The following is an 18,981-nucleotide window of genomic DNA, read 5'->3' as shown; positions in this document are numbered from 1 at the left end:
TGTGTGCTCCTATTTTTAAAATCCCAGTCTCTAAAAGTCAAAACTTGGCAAGTGGGGGAATATGGGAAGCAGCTAACTTTTATTACCAAAGATGTCTAGGATTTACCAACTGAATCAACAAAATAATTCTTTCAATAGCATTTCTAAGGTGTTGATTAGCTTTTGTTTTGTTTTGTTTACTAACTTGCACTGGCCTTGGCGATACAAATCAAATCTCATCTCTGCCAGAAACTGATCTAATGGGAGATTTAGATACACTGACAAAATAAATGGCACTGTAGCCGCCTATGGGTTACAAAGGAGACTGGCGGCATTAAATGCTTGTAAAGGTGAAGCCAGTACTGAGCAAGCAGAAGATGAGCAGAAGAGAAGAGAGAGAGCTACGAGAGCGAAGGAAGCAGACTGTTCTTCACGTAACTGCAGTCAATCTGGCTGACGGTCAGGATTTTGGCTGCCCGCTCTTCTTATTAAAAAAAAAAAAAATCAAAACAAACCACACATTAGTTGCCTACTATGTGCCAGATACTGTTTTGAGTAACCAGGATATAATGAAAAGGCAAAGTCTCTACAGCAAGGAAAATATAAATTAAAAAACAGAATAGCAGACTATTAAAACTCCAGCATATGGTACAGAACAACCGCGGGGATGGGGGAGACAGGAAGATGGTGACTTCAGGATGCACGACAGAGACCCACTGGAGAAGGTGACATCTTAGCCCACCACAGGACAAGGCAAAGGCTGGAGTCGGAGTTTTCTAAGCAACAAAAGAACACAAGCCCTCATGGTAGGTTGGAAAGAAGGCCAAGAGGCTGGGCCAGGGTGAGTGAAAGATGAGACCGGGTAGAAACCGGGTAGTGACTGGGAGCCATAGCAGGCAGGGTTCTGTAGGTCCTCCTGCCAAGCTTGGATTTCCTCATCTTGTGACAGAAGGCCACTAGAAACCATAACCAAGGATTCATAGGATCTGAATTTCTCCTAAAATTAAATCTCGCTGTTGCATTAAGAAAGCATACAGTAAAAATATAAGAATCGGGGAGATTATGAAGCTAATAAAAAAGGAGAAACTAAATTTTCTGTCTTGGATGCTTCAGGGTTCCATGTGCTTTTTACAAAAGAAAAAGAGAGAGAGAGAGAGAGAGAGAGAGAGAGAGAGAGAGAGAGAGAGAGAGAGAGAGAGAGAGGTGTCACAAAAATGAAAGCATGCCAAATGATGGAGAAGAGCTAAATAAAACAACCATACCTTTTCTGTTGTTTTGCTTCTTTCAACAAGGAGGCCATCAGTAGCCTCAATGAGAGTAGTTTGTGAAGGAAAAGAGAGAGGAACACCAGCAGATCAGGGGCAAATGAAAGGTGACCAGGTAGGACCCATAGGAATCACTCTAAAGTCTTGGCCGCGAAAGAGAAGACAAAAGAAAGGCCAGAGAGCAGATGAGCTGTGAAGCCAAGGCCGGAAAGGCATGCTCTCCAACCTTCCAGTTTATAGGATCCTACAAACAGCTTTGCAGTTCTATTTCCACCTTCACAGCTCATCTGCTCTCTGTGTTCACAGAATTTTCCCAGTGTTTAATCTTCTAGCCACAGGTTCCCAAGTGGGCTCCTCCTAGACTCTATGAGGGTGGCCTCCTCTATGCCCTAGAAATGCCAGACTCTCACGTTGGCCTAAGGATGGATTACACACACATACTCCCTGCAGGGAGGAGCTGCCCAGTTGCATTCGGATTTTATTATTAACTTAAAATGTGAGTGATCATCATTCTGTTTCTTAAAATATAATTCTCTCTTGGGTTCATTTATTTCTCTGAAGCCAAGATTCCTTGGGCTGTGAAACACAAAGGCATGGAAGGCAGCAAGTGGCAAATAAAACCTATTGACAAGACTAGACTGTTGGGCACTGGAGAGAAACAGAGTCCTATCTCCTCGCAGAAGCGAAAGCACTTCCAAGCAATGGAATCCGACCCTGTATGCTGTGTCCTCTTCATAAGTGTGACCACTCTGAGCTGTTGGAAATCACTTGTGAATGGGGGGAAAATCCAATTTAGACAAATGTACCCCCACACCCTCACTGGGTTTACGCACAGAGCAAAGTCCGCAACACAGTTCCATTCTATGTGGGCAGAGCTTGCTCAACGTCTAAGGGGCCCGCTGCAAATATAGAGCCAATCACAAACTTCCCCCTTGGTGTCAGCCCAAGATTCTGTCTTGGGGCTGTTGAGTATGTTGGATTTGCTTGTGCAAATCTGTTTAGCATGAGAACAGGGAGTAGAACTCTAACTTCCCATGCTGTGTGGTTTTCAAAACAGAAAGAATTCCTCTGAGTCAATTAAAATTAAACATCTCCCAAGGGCCCAAGGGGGGAACTTGGCTCCAAAGAAGACAGCCCAAGGCACAGCGAGGAAGATTTGGTCCATCGCATGGGCATTTTCTCCCACTCCTTTTCTGTGGGTTCAGTGTCACAGAAAGCAATAGTTTTTTCCCCAATGCTAATGTTTTTCCTGATGACACATGGGTGAGGCAACAGAGGGAAGGTTGGGGGTTGTTTTCTTTAGATGTGTTTGAAAACCATCCCAATCTCCCAAATGTGAAATGTACTGATAACCTTTCCCCAGAGGAGGTCAGAAACACCATGGCATAAATCCAATGGTCCATCAAGGTACTACTTCTCTTGGGCAACTAAAAGGTGAACAAAATTACCTAAGGCTTGATGAGTCAATACATTTTTTTACTTATAAAAATTTTAAGTTCTACGAATCACATGAAAATACAACCAGTGTGGCACATATATGCATGCATATATATGGATAGTGGTATATTACCCATGGATATAGATTTTTAGGGAAATATGACCTGATGTTTTTTTCTTTTTGTCTTGCCACTAACACAACTACCTCCCCCCTTTAAGGAAAAAAAGCAGTATCTTTAAATCTACAGTTCTTTCTAGATATACCATCTCCCCATAACACTTTTTAAGACCCATGGTCACTCCACTCTGCTGCAGTTGGCCTGACCAACAGAGACCAAGAATTGCAACACCCATCACATTGGCAAGAAAGCCAAGCTTCCCGAGCCAGCACTAATAGTGTAGGCAGACCTTCACCCAGCACCTCCCAGGTCAAGCAGAGAGGAAGCTCAGCTTCTCCCAGTGCTGGCCTGCCCAATCCCCTCCAAGAGAATGTAAAAAAGCACCACCACATTGGCTAATACGAGCTGGGCACAGTGCCTACCATGACCGATGGAGCATATGGCCTGGATCTAGGTAGAGGAAGTAGCAGTGTCTGGACTCCTTGGACACTCTCCTGGGTGCCCTGGGTGCATCGTGGAGACTCTCCCAGCCTGTTCTGGGATGGCTATACCACTCCAAGCAACAGGTTCCACTGCCTCTTCTAATAAACACCCCAACAGTCATGCAAGTCAAAGATTAAGATCCAATCCTACTAGAAAAGCATTTCCTAAGGGCAGGCTCATGGACCAACAGGATGTCTCACACTCAATTCTCTGAATCTTTTACACCTCCTTCCTGGATTACTACAGTTATAATTAAGTCTCCTCTTGATTTGCCTCTTATCTCTCATGTTATAAGAGTCATAAAGTAAGTTACGTCAATTACTAACTCATTATTTAATATAGTTAGGAAACACGGTACTGAACACCATGCAGGAAAGCATGTTTCTCGCAGAACATCTTGAAGCATATTCGAATATTCATTTACAATCTTAATTAATACTCTTCATTCCTCAATAATACTACTACTTTCTGTCTATGTGGCACTTAAACTATATTTAACAAATCTAATTATTCTGCATGACACTTGTGGAAGCCTAACAACATTATAGGCAAAGTTCAGGCAGGCAAGTTGCTAAAAGTAGCATACACAGTAAGAGGCGAGAGAAGCCTCCGGCCAGGGATGGTCCCGCTTTCATCAACTGTTCTTTCTGCACATGTGGGTGGGACTCTCAGTTCAGTTCCGATATCACCAAAGATGGGGAAATGGCATGAGTGGTTGTCTTCGTGACTTTCTATGGCAAGCCAGGTAAACTAGATCTCTCCAGGATGCTTTCAGAAGGGCTGCTTCTCAGAGACAATCGATCTCGCTCCTTTTCAATGTGCCCGGATTTCCATATGCATTCCAGTTTCACTCCGACTCAGTGTACTTCCCACACTAGAGGCTGATACCAGGATGACTAAGACAGCGTGATGGGAAAGGCCCCATGCTCTGCTCAGTGCCCGTGCTCAGATGACGGGAAATACAGAAACTCTCCATATCCCTTAGCTTACCCTGTCCCTTAGTCCATACCTTCACTGACTGTAGTTAAAACCTTACCAAACAGATAGAAGTAAACCAGGGTGCGTGCTCTCTACAGAGTTTATAGACCCAAGAGTGAGAGCAGATTGTTAATAATAAAACTTGGTAAGTGTAGTGACACAGATATAAGTAAAATACTCTGAAAGCTAAGAGAGCTGAGCAAGTAATGCCAACCTGAGGAAGCTGGTATGGGCCCTCCCGAGAGACTAGATCTTAAAATGCGGCCCGCCGCTGAGAATTTACAACGCCAGCTTCTCTGAAGTTACATTCCACACTCCTTGGTCTTCTCTAAACAAGAACATCTCTCTATTTGCAAACTGGGACTCTGGGGAGGTGGCTCAGTAGCACTCAGTGCTCTTGTAGAGAACCAGAGTTCGGTTCCCAGCACCCACATAAGTTGGCTCACAACAGCCTTAATCCTCCAGCTCCAGGGGACCCAATGCCTTCTTCTTGCCTCATCTGGCACCTGCATGCACATGCAAATATACATACACATACATATAAAATAAAAATTCAATCAATCTCTTTTTTTTTTTTAAGTACAAACTGCTTTGGCCAAGTACTTGATTTACCAACTAGAAACAGAAAGACCCTGCCAAGCTCCCCGGGAAGCACTTCCTGTTGCAGTCATTTTACTATCTGTTTCTAGTGGATTAAATCGTGACGTCACCATCCCCCCACGAGACACGTCCAAATGGAAACCTTTGCTTCCTGGTCATGTGGCCAGGAAAGAAAAATAAAAGGAATGAAAGAAATCATCTTGCAAGACATAAAAAGAAAAGGTCTTGAGATTTAAAAAAAGAAAGAAAGAAAGGACCTGGAGACGAGATCATTCTGATTTATCTAAGCCTTTAACCCACTCTCAAGAGTCCTCATGAGAAACAGAAGACACGGACATTGAAGAAAAGCTGTGAGACAATAAAAACATGAAGAATGCTACCAGAAGCCAGAAGAAGCAGGAAACCATTCTTTTTCCCCCTTTAGGACCCACCAGAGGGAATGTGTTCCTGCCTACACCTCGAGTTTGAAGTTGGCCTTCCAGAGCTATGAGAGACACATCTTTTTTCTCTAAAGCTGTCAAGTGCTGCATTTGCTATAACAGCGACAGGAAAAACCAATGCAAGACTGGGCAGTAGCAACACCTAGACTCCTTGCCAGGAACTGAACTAATAATTCTGTGTCACTCTGTTAAGTGAACCGGAACCCTGCTATCAGGATGCCTCCAAAGAAAACCCGTGGACATTCGTGGGTGGATATCAGTCTCTGGAGAAGCACAGGTCTGCGTCTGGGTACCTAGTCTGCCACTAATCAGCTATATAAGTTGCAAAACTTAATAAGCCTAAGTTTCAGTATTTTCATTGGCAAGATGAGAAAAAACACAAGCATTAAATAAAGGTGTTAGGTGACTTGGCATTATAGATGGTGCACAGTAAGTAAATACCAGATACTGTTATTGCTATTAGGATATAAACAAGCACAGCGAGACAGCTTCACTAACCATCGAGGTGGGGAGGGAAACTCAACTAAAGGCAATTCAAACCTCCAGTTAACTTCTCTCCCTGACTCCTGAGGCACCTGGCCTAGCCGCCATCAAAAAAAGAAGTAACAATTACTGGTTCCTGCTTCTTTCAGTGCCTGATTTTTCCCTCATTAAAGATCAGAGAAAGTGTTATCTAAACTGTGTTGGGTTTTTTTTGTTTTGTTTTGTTTTGTTTTTTAAACAACATGGGGCACACACAGCTCAGCAGTGGAGCATTTGACTAATGCATACAAGGCCCCATGCTCAATCCTCAACACCAAAAAAAATTTTTTAAAAAGACAGAGATGAAAATCACTCAGTTTAAGCCTTTGTTCTTTTCTCTCTTTTTAACACACACACACACACACACACACACACACACACACACACACTTGCATGCTTGCACACATGTACGCATACACAAACCTCTTTATATTTATACATCTTCTTTCCTAATCATTTGTCTCTAAGAACAACCTATTCTTCCATCTCTGAAAGCACCAACACCAACATAGGTTCTTCCAACCCTGATCCACCCTCCTTTTTGTAGTCATCAGCCTTACCAACCATGTACCGTCAACCATCCCCTCTCCAACGGTGCTTTCTTACACACACACACACACACACACACACACACACACACACACACACACACACACACCTCCCTTCGATCTTCCTACCATAACATGTTCCCATGTAGTCTCCTGGATACTCTGACCATCTCCTCAAACTCATCTTGTCCCAGATCAAATTTGCCACCCTCTGTTGCCCAACTTAAGCTAGGGCTGCAATACAGCAGGTCTCCTAGTTTATCACGCCTACACTTGCAGACAAGGCAGTTAAAAATCTCCTGGTGACTTTGAAGCATCTTCAATATTCTCCTAAGTGTCTGGGACACTGCTCCCTAGAACTCCCCTCATTACCAAGATCCCATGCAGATTCATGCATGCCGGCCCTGGCCATCGAATCAAAAGAATCTCCCTCCAAGTCACTCTCTAGCTAAAATCTGATATCACTTCGTTCACAGAACTTTGTATTCTCTAGAGTCCATATTTTCTGACTTATTTGTTGTCTGATTCACACCCTATCGGGTGCTTAAGAGCAGAGTCCTTAACCGCCTGGCATAAATTCATGCTCAATAAACATCTTAGAGTGAATGGCTTTCCTGCTGGTCCACTTCCTCCTTACAACCATTGCTACTGTTCAGCCTAAGCAAGAAAAAGACTGAGGAAACGTACAGCCTAGACGTAGCTTCCTAGCTGTCCTCTGTGCTCCTCCCTTCCTCACTGTTGCCCCTCGCTTTCCCTAATACACAATTATCACGATCACATTTCTTGTCTGGTCCACTCTTCAAAACCCTTCACTAATTATCCATTGGCTATAAAACTTGGAGCAAGTTGCTCATCTAAACATTCCATCTTCTCTTGCTCCACCTGGTTTTTAAACTAGATTCTCTTTTTTAAAATTTATTTTGAAATAATTATGCACACAGGATCTCAGAAAACTCTTGTATCTCCTCCCCCGAACCCCTCCCACATATTAACAATTTATACAACACGTGCACTAGCCAAAGAAGAAAGCTGATATAACCACATAGCAAGTCTAGATTTCACCAGTTACACAAACGCCCATGTGTATAGGTACGTGATGCGTCCACACATGAGATAGCTTCACATGTGCAGCTTGACACAATTCTGTCACACACTTGGCATTGGCTAACTACCACCATGACCAGGGTACTCAACTGTAGCCTTCCCACAAAATGCTCTCTGTTAGCCTTTCATAGACTTACCACTCTCCCCTTGGCAACCCACAGTCTGGTCTTCATCTCTTTGTTCTAGCACAAATAGCACACAGATGGAATCCTTTTCTTTTATTGATGAAAAGTATTCCATATTATGGGTGTGCCGTAATTTAGCCATTCGTTCATTCACTGAAGGATATAATGGCAGTTTACAGTTTTTACTACCAAAAAAGCTACTATGAACACTTGTGTACAAACAGGTGTTAAATTTAAAAAAAAAATTTTTTAACTTTCTAAGTGTGCAAATGTTGACCCTCCCATCATAGCCTCAGACCTCCCAAATTCCATTCCTGCTTCCACATTCTAATCAGATGTACTATTTTCACTTTTCTCATTTATAATCCTGTTGTCATTACAAAAGCCTGCCTTGAATAACTTTTAGAAAAAGAATGAAGAAATAAACTAATATATAAAAGAATAGATAACGAAGAGAGAAAAATAATAGACTATGAAGGGAGAAAAAATAAATAAAAGATAATGCCTATTAACTTTGCCCCAATAAAACGTTATCTTTTTCCTATAGATCTGCATCTTATTTACTACGTTTCTCTTTAAAAACCTATATTCTGCCTATAATTGCATAAAATATACAAATATATGAATACATATTTGACCCCTACTTCCACTAAAACAGTAAAGTCCCCGGAAGTAGATGTTCTTCTTAGAAATTTTAGATCCACTTGTGTACCAAATACAAATGCTCCACAACCTTCAGTGGAGTTACATCCCAGTAAGTCCATCGTAAGTGAAAAATAAAGAAATTCAAAAAAGCATTTAATACACCTAGCTTACTAGGGGTATACAAGTCACCTATAGCTAGGGTGAGAATCAAAAGACAGCACACCTGCACATGCACGCACATGCACACACATGCACACATGCACTCATACACACTCGTAGGCATGTGTGTGCACGCACACACACACACATATGTGCACACACCATGAGTATGAAATAAACAAATAAGGACTGGGGGGAGGAAAAGCAAGGAAAACATTCTAGATAGCTAAAGAGTCTCTAATACAATAACAACAACAAAAAAAAAGACTGATATTGACTCCCTAACAAAGTAAATGTCATCTTTGTACTTTTTAATATTCTTGTAATAATCGCATCTAACTTTCCACCATGAACAGACTAATAGGGTCTCCCTGTGGTTTTATTTTGTTAATACCTGTTGTATTTTGTAATCACTAAGGCATGCCTGGATATGGGCTCACGTGCAGAACTCCGCACGTCAGCTATTTTCCTTTCCTTCGGGCTTCTGTGCCTATAGTCTTCCTTTCACGGCATTCTCAACCACAAGACGATGTCTAGTTTTTCACTACTATAAATCATGCTGCAGCAAACAACTTGTAAAATGCCTCCATGTGCACATGGTGACAATTTCTCAAACAGATATCCAAAAAAGGACTTGTGAGGGCAAATGATATACACATTTTTAACAGACTCTGGCAAATTTCAGCTCAGAGCGCTGACCCAGTTTAAATCCCTCATCCTTGTGTGAGAGTTCTTGATTTCCCACACACCATCAATAACACACAATATTGTCACTCTTACTTTTTTTGGAAATCTGATGAGTGAAAATTGCCTCTTGGTTCAGCTCCACTTCACTAATTACTATTACTAGTTGAAGATAGCATAATAATTTGTTAATTAGCCATTTGTATGTTATTCTTTGCAAGTGTTGGTCTTTATCTTCCGGTCACTTCCATTGTTTTCTGATTTACAGTTCTTTATATAGCTTGGATTTAACTTCTTATCCTTTTCTTACAAGCTGCTGCTCACCTTCTTTGTTTATGGTGCCACTTGCTTTACACAACACTTATGTCAAATTTATCAGTCACTTCTTTAGAGTTCTGGGGTGTGCCTTATTTCAAACGGCCTTCCCACACAAAAACTGCAACTATGTTGTTTTCTAGTATTCTGGAATTTTATTATTATATTTAACCATGTGGGATTTATTTCTATGTATGGAATGTATTTTACTAAAAGGATAGTCAATTGTTACAACACTAAATAGTGGGTAATCTATTTCACTATCTAATTTGAAATGTTATTTTTTATCACGTTATCACAAAATTACCGCTACTTTCAGGCTTTTTTATATTCTACATATCTATCCATCCATTCTATACTGACACTATAAAGTTTTAATGACCAAAGCTCTATAGTCTGTTTTATGTGCTTAACTATGCCTTCCACGTTGTATCTTTTTAAAGTTGATTGTTCTCAAAAATCTAGAATTCTTCTAGACAAATTTTCAAAGCAATTTGCTGAATTCTATTTTTAAATACTATGAAAACTTTTTTATTAGAATTGCTTTAAGTTTCCAGTGTTCTTTAAGAAATAGACTATTTGACATATTTCCTTAAGAAATAGACTATTCAGTGTATAGTGCTGTAACAATTGGGTATCCTTTTAGTAAAATAAGAGTCCCAGCTATTACACATTCCATATATAGAAATAAATTCCATATGGTTAAATATAATAAACAAACTCCATAATATTAGAAAACAATATAATTGTAATTTTGTGTGGGAAGACCTTTTGAGACAAGACTTACACCTAGAACTCTAAAGAAATGGTTGATAAATGTGACATAAGTGCTTTGTAAAACATTTTCAAAATTAACAGGTACATTACTCACCAAGTAACTATTATGGGCTTAGTGCTATGGGAAATCCAACAGGCTTTAGACGGTACTTGCCACCCAAAATGTATGACATCACTGAGGGAATATATATAAACAACTATTGTAAGAAATGACAAATACAGAACCAACTTTTAGTTCACTCACAACTGTTGTATATACCTTGAGAGTGGTTTCTGCCTCGCTCTTTTTTTGTTTGTCTTCTTTTGGCCCTTTTTTGTTTTTTTTTTTAAAACAAATTTCAATGTACTGAGTGTTTATATTTATAAACAGTAGGTTTTAGTCTCCCCAAGTAAATTCCTGTATCATCACCACTTATAGTTAAGGAAACTGAAGCCGAAAGAAATATTTTTTTCCCAAGGTCACAGAAAGAGGTACAGTGCAGCTAAGATTTGAAACCAAATTTCTCATCTTCTGCCACCAATGTCTTCTTCCTTCCCCTTTTTAAATTGCTCCTATTTTCTCAAATTAAAATGTATCCCTGAAATAAGACTAGAGAATGAATAACAACACTCAGCTTTGTTTCCCATCCATCCTCTCTAAAGGCAGATGCCAGAAAATAACCCTAGAATCCATGTGTGGGAAATGAGGGAATGTTCCCTACAAGCACTGTCCAGACTAGACCTATCACTTATTTCCTTTACCTTAAACTAAGAGGAGAGTCTACGGCATAATCTGCAGAGTCCCATGCTCAATGAAAACGTGCAGCCAGCCCTTAGTCCAAGTCTTTAGAATTTCAAAGTGGACAAAAGAACCAAGTTGAACGCCTTTCCAAGCAAAAGTTGAACTTACTGAAGCCTCTAAATAAGACCCTCGCTACGAGTCTGTCTGCTTTCTAACATCTGTCCCTGCCTTTGCAGAATCCCAGCCCTGCTCTGATGAAGAAGGTTGCTCAGAAGTCTTCCTCCCCACAGACAGTGACTACGACTCCAGCGACGCCCTGAGCCCACGAGACCTGGACCTGGTTTACCTGTCATCCCATGACATTGCCCAGCAGGCCCTCAGCGGCCTCAGTGGCAGCGCCCCAGATGTCCTACAGGTGCATGACATGAAAGCCACCGTGGGGCCTGGCCAAGACTCTCAGGGCCCGGTGCAGGGCTCAGACACCGACCACTCGTGCGCAGAGTTTCTCCACAGCCTGACCCTCACGGGCTTGGCACCCAAGAACCATGCCAAGATGGTGCCAGGCACGCCGCGGCCACCGCTGGGCTTCCTGGGAAAGCGGAAGCCGGGCAAGCACCAGCACTATGGGGGCTTCAGCCGCCACCACCGCTGGCTGCGCATGCACAGCGAGACCACGCAGTCGCAGTCGCTGTCGCTCTCCGAAGGCGTTTACACCCAGCACCTGTCTCGGGCCTGTGGACTGGCTCAGGATCCTGGGGAAGCCGAGGGACCTGGACCTGTAGCGGATGGGCCCCGGGGCTTGCCTCTGGCCCACGCGGCCAGCCTCCCAGAGGAGCACAGGAGCTGCCTCCTCCAGGACCCAAGGCGGTCAGTGCGTAGAGTCTATGTGGAACCCTATCCCGACACACTGGGGAGCCAGGACACAAAGCTGTGGACCCGTTTGAGCCCTACCCCTGCGGGCCGTACCAGCCTGCCAAGCTCCACTAGTTCAGAGATGAGTCCAGACCCCACATCCCCGGTTTCAGAAATATTAAGTAGTATGCTTTAGGGTGGCCCACACCGGCTAGCTCTTATTCCCCTGCTAGTCCCTTGCATTTCCTTCACCAGGAGCTCCACCCTGCCCCGCCCCCGCCCCCGCCCCCCCCCCCCCCCGTGTCCCCGTTTCCAAACGTTTTAAAAGTTAGAAATCCAAAGGTCAGGTGTACAAGGCTCTTTTATTTTCCAAAGTGGGCCGCAGGTCACCGTAGAAAATGTATGGCGTCTGAGACCCGTGATTCAAATATAAAAATCCTTTCTTTTTTACAAATAAGTCCACAGCAGCTAGCTATACCATTTAGGATGGCAGTTAGAAGCTCCACCATGTTTTAAACTGATCAGTTATTGAATAGGAAAGTGTCCCCAGATGTGGACAGGTAGTGGTGGTTCCTCTAAACGCCACAGCATTGTAATTCACCCCTCATCACCGGCCAGGACTGTTCAAGTGGCTCCCCTCCACTTTCACACTTCCCCCAAGGTCGTCTGGCCCATTGACCATATGGGAAATCTATCCTTAGTAGCCTCAGCCAATGGTATACGACAAGCATGTGCACAATAACACCTGGAAATTCTGTTTTAGTCACATTGCCTCCTTCCTGAGTTTCTTATAAGTGAGAAACTCAGACACAAACCACACTGCATATTCTAGAAAGGCACAGTTCTCCTAGAGCCGAGACCGTGCAGTTCACCAACATCCTAAATAGTGTAATGGGCCCCTTCAGCTAACTGCTGTTCTTGGTTATCCTGTCCTCACAGACCAACCCTACTCTTGAAAGTTCGTGCAAACCCCATGTTCTAATTCCTTCCATTAAATTTTTTTAAGCGGGGCTCGTTGGTGCACACCTGTAATCCCAGCACTCTGGGAGGCAGAAACAGGTGGCTCTCTGTGAGTTCGAGGCCAGCCTGGTCTACAAATCGAGTCAAGAACAAGCAAGGCTACACAGAGAAACCCTGTCTCAAAAAAAAACCCAATTGTTTAAAAATATAATTAGCCCATTCAAAAGGCATAGCACTGGCCAGATGTCTGTAGTCATTAGAAAACTAAAGCCATGACCTTAGGGTGTTTTTTTTTTCTTTTAAACGGTTTTATGCTCAGTGAACCTTCAAAGAATCTTGATTAAAATGTCTACTCGGCATAGTTGACACCTGCTTTTAACCCCAGCACTTGAGAAGCAGAGGCAGACAGATCTCTGTGACTTTTGAGGCCAGCCTGGTCTACAAAGCAAGCTCCAGGACAGCTAATACAGGCTGTTACACAGAGAAGCCCTGTCTCAAAAAAAAAAAAACTAAGATGAATAAAGTAGACATGTAGAGCTTCTTTGCTATACAGAATTTTAAAATAACAGTTTTCTTCTCTGTGAATCATGGAAAGGATGTGGGTATGCATGTTAAGTTCTTGGCCTTACGAATAGGTCAATTAAGACCAGAGAGGTTAAGTGATTTCCTGAAGGCCGCAAGAAAGTTACTTAATATCAGGAGGTGTCAAGAACAACTCCTTTATAAAGATATACCACTGGAGATTGGCCCATACTTTGCCGTCTGGCGATTGTCTAATCTTCTTCCTTTATTTCATAAAATCATCTACTTCTTCCTCCAAATCTGAATCTGTGCTCAGCCTTTCCCTTACACATTGCCAACACCATGCAGCTTTTGATTGCTGGAGAACACATATTTTGTCAACAGACATATAAGTCAACTGAGTAAAAACCAAGCTTCAGATAAATGACCATTCAAACTACAGCTCCTCCTTAGTAATGGGAGTGACAGAGTTTTCTGTGTTCGATTTTTACCTATTTATAATTGGAAGAGGAGTTAGATATACATTTGTAAGATGACTTTCTGGAAGTGTCAAGAACAGAAAAGTAAAACAGCCCTGACCCTGACATTCTGCGACATACAGGATAGTTTATGGCTGTGAATTAGATGTGGGGGAACCTTTAATAAGGAGTCACAATAAGGAGTCCTGATCTTTTCTTCAGCAAGTTCTGGCTTACTAAACCCACTGCATAACCGCGATTACTAGGTTAAATTTTATTTTCCAGGAGAAAAAGAGGCAGTTCCATGGGGTGAGTTATGTGCAGTAGATTTCAATGGCTGCCCTTAATTCCATTGAAAATGTATTTTCCTAACAATATTCCCATATAAAATAGTTTCATTGTAGCCTCAAAATTGACCTTTTTTTTTTTTTTCAAATAATAGGTTCACTCCTGGCCCCACTTTGAAACCCTTGTGACTCTAGTTTAAATTAATGCATTGTGGGAGAAATGACTGTGTTCTCTAATTCACAATTTTTTATTTGTTCATTCTGATGACATATACCTGGGGAATTTAGGATATCTACGATTTTTTTATTTTATTTTATTGCTTTTGTTTTAATTTTGAGATAATAAATGTGGCCTTTTACTCTTTTCAAATACAATATAAGAGGCTCTTGAGGAAACTTCCCTATCCCAACTCTCTTTTTCAGTTTTTCCAGTCTGCTTTACCTAAAATATCCATCTCCCATCCTTCGTGAAGCTCCTTAAAAATCATGGAATGTGGCCTTCCCGTGTCTTTTTGTGTTTTAAGCTGGACAGAGAACCAAAGAATCAAAAAGTAAAACACATTCTGAGACCACAGAACACTCACAATCTAAGAATTTAGCCACATACTAACCATACGCCATCTCATGGGTATACGGCAAAGACAGCCGCCTATTACAGACAGACAGACAGACAGCACATGCCTGGCTGGAGGTCTCTGGCTGCACCCTGTTGTCTATTCATGAGGGAGTACATCTTGGAAAATGAAACTCATTTTGAGCAAATGTAAATGCAGCCACTTACAAAGGCAAGGCTATCTAGTCCTCTAATTGGCGAGGGTACCTGGGACACAATAATTAAAACCATTAACTCCAGGGAAGGGGCATTTTAAGAAGTGGGTACTTAAAGATGAGCTCCATCGGCTCTTAAGAACACTCACTAATGCTCAAAGCAATAATTATGCTGAAGAAAATAGTTCCATTTGGTTCAAAAACTGAAGCCAGTTACAAATAGTATCCTGCCAGCCCCCTTTCCTGAAGGGTTCCAAAGCACTTTATGAACAGCAATGACTGAACCCTTGTTGTATTCCCCTAAAGAGACCTTGTCTGGGAGCCACCTGGCAAACACCTACTCCGTCCTTGCCAGGAGATCATGCCAGACAAGTGGAAAAGGGGACTGACCTCTCATTCATTGTTATCCTGACATTCAAACATGTACCCTACAGAAGGTGAGCTCTCCCCAGCCCCACCCCCAGAAGACAACTCTAGGATGAGAAAGTGTAACAGAAAACCCAACTCCTTCACATCTTCCTGTTCTTCACTCTTCTACCCAAGACGTACTTGTTGCCTCAGAGAACCGTGACTTCAAGCTGTCAAGAGCCAACACTGTAATGCATTTCAGAGCCATGATTATGTTACTGGAACACAGAAGTCACTAGCTTCAGGAAATGTCCATAGTAGTGAGAGGGCACTAGTATCTACAGCTTCTTCGTTTACTAGGCAAGAGCCTTATCCACCAGCGAGCATCTTTGCATATCTGCTTATTAAACAATACAGTACCAATTAGAGAGGGTAGTTGTAGATTAACAATCGAACAGTCTTAGCAAACATATCACTTTATAAAGTCTAAATAGATTCAATGAAGTAAATTGAGACTTGTACATCTTTAAGGAAATGTTTAGAGAAACTGTTTGGAATGCAATGGTATCTCTTCATAAGTAGTAGGGTAGATAAGGAAAAAGTATCTCTTTGATGGTCACCTCTCATAAGATGTCCAAACACATGGCTCATGACTGTTATGCTAAACTTCCATGCAGCCTTACAAACAACAAGGGTAGTGTGTTTAAAACTATGTTGTATAGCTTGGAAACGTATTCTAAGATCTCAATTCAGAGTTTTTCTGAGGTGTTGGACTTTGCCATTAGCAAAAAGTATTTTTAGAGAAAAATCCATTGACTGTTTATGAAGCACTGATTTTTGCCATATTTCAGGTCTCTGGTTTTTCCACTGCATCTGCACACAGTAGCTATATTTGTGTTTCAACTGTATCTTCTTGCTTACATGGTGATGAATTTGTCAAGTAGTTATTCAGCAGTATAATTGGCTTTACTTAACAATTGGGTGAGCAGATTTAAATGTTCTTTTTTGGTAAAAAAAAAAAAAGTGGATGGTTCCTTGTTATTGTTTTTGTTTTAAATATTATGCAGGGTCTTTCTTTCCCAGCTGGAAACACTTTTAATTTCAAGAAAAGCCAATATTTGACTTAGTAGCCAGTGCTATGAAGCTGCTAGTTAATGCTCTTTGCTTCTCTTCTTTCAATCCATATGAAAGTCTGACTAGACCCTCATAGTAACCATTATATAGTAACTAATTTACAAAAGAAAAGTCTGGCAACTTATTGTCATCAGAGTTTCTGTGTTGCTTCTTGCCTTGTGACAAATCAGATGTATGGGAATAGTTCATGTATGTGATCATAAGCATTATTTGATGTTTGTGATGGAAAAAGAATCAGAGTATGTGTGCATGTGCGTGTGCGTGTGTGTGTGTGTGTGTGTGCTACAATGTGTGATATGTGTGTGCTACAATGTGTGATATGTGTGTGCTACAATGTGTGAGATGTTTCATAGAAATACTAATTTAAGTGGCATTCTATTAGGCAATGTTTGATAGCTTCCTGCCTGACATGTACATAGTAATCTGGCTGATTATTGGTTGTTATTTGTCCAGAACTTATTGTATCCTGTTGCTCTGTATGAAACTAAGTGTGTGTTAAAATCTAGACTTCAGTACAATATTGGCACAATTCTGTGTGCTTTATACCTCTGTAAATATGCAAATGAATCTTGTGTGGCGTGTTCAATGTGACCTCCAACCTTGAAACAATAATATTTTGTAGTATATACATTTGGAAACTATTTGAAACTTTCAAATGGATCATGTGAATGGCCAGTACCCTCAGTCAAACACAAACTGGTGAAATGCATGCCTCTTCAAGATAAAGTCAGGAATTAACAAGAATTAAGATAATTTTTAATGGTGAGTATTTTTGATAATTTCCTACCTGCTTCATTGTATTTTCAAGAAAAAATGTCAACATGAGAAATATTAGCTCTCTAAGGGAATGACTTTGTTTCATAAGCATTAAATATACTTGTATTTTAGCCCAATATTGTTGAGATCTACATCAAACATAAAGAACTCAAAAGTATTTTTGATTCCTCATATGTTGGGATTTTTGGGTTTGGGGGTTGTTTTTGTTTTTGTTTGATGCTTTAAGGGCAGTTTGTGAACCCTTTGTCTTCAGAGTGGAGAAATGTCAATTCAATAATAAATTAATAGAATTCTCAGTAGTTGGCTTATCTAATATTTTTTTCTATGTCTCAATGAAGGAAAAAAAATCTTCAACCTGAGCTTTTAAAATCTTCTCACTAAAAATTTGGCAGCTGTTATTTGTGGCATTGTCTTGACCAATATCAGCAAACTCTAGCCAGTAGATTAATTGACAGCATGGGGACATTTCTCTTTCCTAATTTGCTATTGCTAAGTATTGAAAATACAGCATCAGATTACCAAGGTAAATTCCCCCATGGGCACGCAGCTTGCCTACTGGAGTCTCATTGCTTCTTCCTCTGTATGCATGTTTAAACACTCCCGGTGCGTTCTGCATGACCAGTCTATCTCCAGTGCTCTATCTGTCCCTTCTGTCTCCACCCCTGTAAGGCTCCTCCCCACAATGCCTTCTGGCTGAGACGTGACAGTTCTTCCATATCTAAAACACTATAGAGATGCTTCAATCCCAGGAACCTGCATAAAGCTCCTCCTGAATCTCCAAGAACAGGAAAATTATTGCTTTGGATCATTTTTAGGCTCTTTTTTTGAAATATTTTCAACACATATGTGCACATGCATACACATGCACACACACACACACACACACACACACACACACACACACACACACACATCTTTTATTGGCATGTTTGTGGTCGGCTTTCCTGACAGCCTCAGAAGGCTGGTTTTGTTATTCTGGCCAAATGTGCTGTTTTCCCTGTGTAAATTGTCACCTTTCTAAGCCAGTCACTGTTTTCTTTTCTTAATTCTGCCTTTAAATAAAAATCTGCCTTGTTTTTTGAACCAAATAGATGACACTGCTGTTTGATCTGTCCTTTCTTCTGTGTGTGCCCACTCTTGAGGAGATGCTGTGGGGAGGGCCAGGCTGCAATAAAGGGCAAGAGGCTGGCTTGTAAGTTTCACTGGAAGGAAGAAGCATGCTTCCACTGAATGTTTAGCCTTTTTTGATATTATTGTGCCAAGCAATATTTAGTATTTGTACCTGTCAACAAGACATACTTCATTCACTCTTCTTCAGAATTAAAAAATTAAGAATAGACAAGTTAAAACTGTGTTTATTGTCTATTTAGAGGGACTAGTAAGACAAGGAGAAAAAAAAATCCCTAGTTAGATAGCTCACATTATCATGATGTCAAGAAAGTTAGATCTTTGCAACAATTTTGTCTTTTTATTTCAAAAATCCATGGTGCATGCCTCTCTTCTAGCAGCGCATGGCATTCTCGCCTTATAGTGGCCTATCTTATTAACTATTGCACCCAGTCTCTTTGCCAGAGAAGACACCGATGTTAGACATCAGCTAGAGGGAGTGAGGTAGCTACGTAGAAGAATCTTAGTCAAAAGTGACTGCCTATTTTGTCAGCTGTCACCCCTTCCCCAAGCACACGTCACAGCTCCTGCCACTAAGTGGGAGACAGACAAGAAGCTACAGAGAAAGCAGTTTAAAATCAAGTTAATTTCTCTATAAAGAATGAGTTCAAGAGCCTTTCAAAATGTAGCCAGCTTGAGCTCACTGAAACGGCTCTGATGAAGCTCAGTTCATCTCCTCAGGGTGCCCTGAAACTATTTCTTTAGTATTGCTTTAAAAGTCCCCCAATGCATCCCAAACATCCCCCAGAGCATTGTGATTGGGGTGGCCCCCTGGGAGGAAGCACCATTGTACCCTTAATGATGGAG

The 18,981-nt window shown here is 41.3% G+C and overlaps 2 protein-coding genes across 2 annotated transcripts in view; one reads left to right on the top strand and one right to left on the bottom strand.

Moving 5' to 3' along the window:
• The window catches only part of LOC311579532 (uncharacterized protein), a 461,287-nt gene extending 449,939 nt beyond the window's left edge, over nt 1-11,348 (bottom strand). Inside the window, exon 1 of the mRNA XM_084750208.1 lies at nt 11,248-11,348. The gene's annotated coding sequence lies outside the window, so the exon portion shown is untranslated. The remainder of the gene's footprint in view (nt 1-11,247) is intronic.
• The window catches only part of ANKFN1 (ankyrin repeat and fibronectin type III domain containing 1), a 405,102-nt gene extending 387,048 nt beyond the window's left edge, over nt 1-18,054 (top strand). The window contains exon 20 of the mRNA XM_084750198.1: nt 11,138-18,054. Within this exon, the coding sequence (XP_084606324.1) occupies nt 11,138-11,949 (812 nt within the window). The 3' untranslated portion in view covers nt 11,950-18,054. The remainder of the gene's footprint in view (nt 1-11,137) is intronic.
• Nucleotides 18,055-18,981: the final 927 nt, after the last annotated feature.

Source organism: Acomys minous (genome assembly GCF_964271855.1).
Source record: "Acomys minous genome assembly, chromosome: 12".
NCBI classification, from domain to species: domain Eukaryota; kingdom Metazoa; phylum Chordata; class Mammalia; order Rodentia; family Muridae; genus Acomys; species Acomys minous.
This window is presented reverse-complemented; position numbering and strand designations above follow the sequence as displayed.